Raw genomic sequence first — 4,576 nt, 5'->3', positions numbered from 1 at the left:
CTCTGCTCACTGTCTGTCTGTCTTTCCTGGACACCTTTGGTGCTTCTTTCCTGAAACTTCAGCTCTAGGAAGATGCTCCACCCATGAGGCCAGTGTTTTGCCAGGGTTTCTGGAGCTGCTAGTTAAGCCAGCCTTCTGAGGAAGATTGGAAGTGAGTGCTGTGTGACAGTGACCTGGGGGTGGAGTTACCTGTTTATAGAGCCACAACTCCTCCAGAGTCACAACTGGACTCTGCATCCAGCCAGGGAGCTGGCATCTTGGCAGGAGTTGAATGTGGAGTGGAGACAGAAGAGTTGGCATGGAGAGGCTATCACCTGAGAGGCTACCTGGCCATCCTCACCAGGTAACAGTGTCTGTCAGGCCAGTAGCCAACCAACAAGGAGAGCCTGGGACCAACAAGCCTGCTGTGGCTGAAAGGAGGGTGGGATTAGTTTCCGTGTGGCTGAGGGAAAGGGGGTTGTTGTTTGGGAGTTATGGAGTGGGTAGGGGTAAGCAGCACCTATACAAGTAGGGACCTGGGGGCCATGAGTCTTTTCGGCTCACCACCATGATGTGCAGGCAAGAGCATCCTAAGGGCTGTTACCTCAGGGATGCTCCCTCTGCTCTACACCAGAGAACAGTGGCTGCTCCTCCCTAAAGAGACTCATATAGTTCACTACCCACCACCATAGACCAGTGGACTTCCTGGAAGCAGCTGGAGCACTATGGGTCTCAATGTCTCAACTCCTCATGCTAATCATTCTCTGGCTCCAAGAGTTCTGAGACTGCACCCAGGCCAAAGATCCCACAAACTGTTCACTGCTCAGCCAGCATTCTCATCCTGTACTAGGGACCAAGACCAACAGGAAGAGCTCCCCTGTCTGCCCTGGGTACCCCAGTAAGTGTCCTCTAGGGGCACTAAGTTTCCAAGGTGACTCTCCAATAGCCACCTTTATTTCATTTGCAGATCTTGATGGATTTCTCACTGGGGTTCTGAGACCCAGCCTAAGCTATGTGAGACAAACAGCTACAGAATACTGATCCTGGAAAGGACGTAGGCACCACAGGCTGGACACCTAGGGGAGGTAGAGAGGGGCACTTCCACTGTTGTGCTAGTGTGAGTTTGAAAGTACCCATACCCAGACCAGCCATCAGTGACATCTTGTTCTGACAGGGTAGTGGAGGGGGTGGCCAGTGCTGACTCTATTGTTCAGTTCTCTCAGGAGCTCCACATCCCATAATGCTTCATGAAATATCTTAAGTTCCAGCTGATTTCCTGGGGAGGGAGGCAGCCCCTTCCTCCTCTTGCTTATTCTGGATCCAGACCCAGGAGTAAGCAAATGGGAGCCTGTGTCTGCCCCGTATCTGGGAAGCACTTTGTTCCCAACTGGAGTTTCCAGGGTTGGGGGCCTTTGACTGATATGATTGACAAATAGTCCTGCCCTCATAACTCGTAAAGTGGCTCCTGAAACAGGTGAGCTCTGGAAGCTGCTTCCTGGGCTTCTTTGCTGCTGACTGGAGCTTTTCCTGGTAGCAGGGAAATGATCGGCAGAAAATGAGTATCAGACTGGTTCTGTGGGAGCTTGTGTGTAGACTTTCCAGCTCAGCCTGACTCACAGAGGGCAGGGATCTCTGGTCATAGCATCCACCTTGCCTTCCCAAGTTTCCCCTGGGGTCCTATTACAGGGGGAAAGGCGGAGGGATTCATCCTCTCAGTCTGCCAAAGACTGGAGATCATGATCATGATATCGTAGACCCAACTCTGGAGGCCTCCCATCCCCCTTGGCCCACACCTGTCATGGGTAGGGACCAGCACTGAGCCTCTCTTAAACCTTCCTGGCAAAATGTGGGCCTTGGACCTCTCCATAGGTAGGGGGGTCATGGAGGGTATACCATCCCCGTATGGTTGAAGAGAGAGTGGCTGAGGCGCTCGATGGGAGACAGTCTTAGGATCTACAGATAACGTGGCCCGACACATCTGTGGTCAGTCAATGACGGAGATGCCATTTCATATGGGAACATCTTTGGTCAGTGAAAACAATGCCTCGTGCCCTAGGAAAGAGTCAGGCTGCCAGTTTGGAAGCCCAGGCTTCCTATTGGTCGAAAGCAAATGAAGAGACTCTAGTATGTAAGTATCTCAAGGGCAGCAGGGTATGTGGTGTTTTTATGAAGAAGCTAGGTAGGCAGGTTGGTATAGGGTTGTTGAGATATACCCTTGACATCTGATGCTTTGTCACTTTCTAAGCCTTGACCCTGGGCATGTTAATCTTCCTGAGTCTCGGTTCCCATATTATAAAAATGGAAGACATTCGAGTGCTGCTGGCAAAGCCGTGAGGGGTCACCAATGAGACCGCGACCAGCTTAGGCAGCAGCTAGGCCCACAGAGACACTATCTAAAAGCCTCCCCCTACTCCCAGGCACTGATGGTCTTGGGCAAGCTGAGCAAGTGTCTACTGTTAAGCTACATCCCCAGAAAATCTGTTTGTTTTTTGAAGTTTCAGGAGGAAAATGCTTACATTTTTCTGAAGAAGTCTTCTATACTTTAGCCCCATCCCTATCCCTGAGAACACTCTATGAGCCCAATACTACTGTTACTTCATTCCAGATAATAAAACGGAGTTTAGTGACTGGCCCAGGGTCATATAGCAAGTAGCAGGCAGGACCGAAGTGAAGAGCCTGGCTCTCAAGTCTGCCTTCTATCTTTGGTAAAGAGCACTTGAGATTTTGGTTACAGTGCTGTGAATACTCTGTCTTAGCAAAGGTCTTAGACAAAATAACTCACCAAATTATGGGAGCTTTCTGAGGCTGAGACGGTCCCAGTGACTACAGGTAGGAATGGTCAGTGCTAATAATTCATGCATTTATTGTGTGGGCAGATTATACGCATGCGCACAAATGTGCATGTGTGTATGGAGGTCAGAGGTCAACACTGGATATCCTCCTTAATCACTTTCCATCTTAGGGTCCCTCACTGAACCTGGGTCTTGTTGGTTTTATTAGACTGGCTGGCCAATGAGCTGCTGGGATCTATCCATTCCTGCCTCCTCCTTGTGCTGGGCTTAGAGACTTTACTATCATGTCTGGCTTTTATGTGAGGACTGGGGATCCGAACTCAGGTACTCCTGTTTGAGCAGCAGGCACTTAACCAACTGAGCCACTTCCCCAGTCCCTTCTAAAGTTCATAGGCTGTAGGCTCTTAGCCTGGCCAGAGAGGCAGTTAGCCAGGCCTGCTGCTTATGCTGGTCCTCTGTCTCAGAGTGGGGCATTGACACTCCACACCTTTCACAGACCAGCATCAACACAGGCAGCACCTCTGTGTCAGGCAGTAAGGACATGGGTGGGGAGGAGATGGAGCCAGGTGCCTAAAAATTGACTAGGTTCCCAACAAGTCCTTTAGCTTAAGGACTATAGGGTTGAAATATTGTTGGGATTGCTAGAATCAATCCTCTCCTCCCCCTCTCTGTGTGGGTGTGTCTGTGTGTGTCTCTGTGTGTCTTTGTGTGTCTGTGTGTCTGTGTGACTAAAATGACAGGATAATTCATCATAGAGCAGAGGGGCAGATGCTGGGACAGGCTACCTCCTGAGCCATTCTGCTTTGACTTGTCATTCTTTACAGCTCTCTGTGGAGAGAAGTGCACTGGGTTCCCTCAGACTCAGACTCTAGTAGGAAGCACCTGTGTAAAACCCAGGTCAGTGGGTATGAAGACCTTTTGACCACGCAGGCTGTGGAGGCATTAGAGAGGCACAGCAGGAAACCATCTTAGGTTCCACAATACCTCTGTGTTCCTGCTTGCAGTGCCCTCTGTCCAACATGCAGCTCTGGCTGCCTTGGATGAGAGCAGAAGGGGTGGGAGGGGATGGGTGTCCCAGGAGCCCTTGCTTATTCAGTTTTAACGTGGATCTAATTTGGTGACAGAAGCCCCAGTCTGGGGTTTTCTTATCTTGGGGTACTTCAGTGGATTCTCCTAAGGCCATATGAGTGGTGTCCCTTGAGGGTTCTGCCATGTATGGTCCCCTCCTAACTGGGAGCTGCTACTACACATTGCCTGTGCATATAATGCCCTCCCTACAGACCTGTTCTAAGGGTCCTCCCTGTGTGGACACTTACTGCTAGAACAACACACTGCAGATATCGTCCTCTTGGCATGCACTTTGTCAAGAGGACACAAAGCCAATGACCTTCTTTGGAATCAGCCCAGAACCCTGCCAGGCCCTTGTGCGTAACCTCAATCATGTGGCTTGTCTGTGTAGGTGACCTAAAAAAGCTGGGAACCAAACCCAAAGTGAAGCAAAGCCGGGGGTGGGGGTGGGGTGGGGATAGGGGTGTTCCTCCTGGGGCAACCACGGGATTCCCTGGGTCCCAGGAGCACTAGGGATTTCAGCTGTGGTGAAGTCAGCTACTCTCCTAGTGCCCTGGTCTGCCAAGACTCAGCCAGCTGGGCACTGCTGATTGCTCTCACTATCCACTCGCTGCTTGCTTTCTCCTGGGCTCATCTGAGGTCTCACGAGCCTCATGAGCATCTGAATACACAGTGACCCTTCACCCACCATTCATCCAGCTGACACTGATCTTCCTGGAGTTGCCGAAGATATATAT

The 4,576-nt window shown here is 50.8% G+C and overlaps 1 protein-coding gene across 1 annotated transcript in view; it reads left to right on the top strand.

The window, feature by feature from the left end:
• Window positions 1-271: 271 nt before the first annotated feature.
• Pla2g4d (phospholipase A2 group IVD) overlaps window positions 272-4,576 on the top strand; it is a 21,964-nt gene continuing 17,659 nt past the window's right edge. The window contains exon 1 of the mRNA XM_028766845.1: window positions 272-343. Within this exon, the coding sequence (XP_028622678.1) occupies window positions 272-343 (72 nt within the window). The remainder of the gene's footprint in view (window positions 344-4,576) is intronic.

The sequence above is a fragment of the Grammomys surdaster genome, unplaced genomic scaffold (genome assembly GCF_004785775.1).
Source record: "Grammomys surdaster isolate TR1022 unplaced genomic scaffold, NIH_TR_1.0 170, whole genome shotgun sequence".
Classification (NCBI taxonomy): Eukaryota; Metazoa; Chordata; class Mammalia; order Rodentia; family Muridae; genus Grammomys; species Grammomys surdaster.
This window is presented reverse-complemented; position numbering and strand designations above follow the sequence as displayed.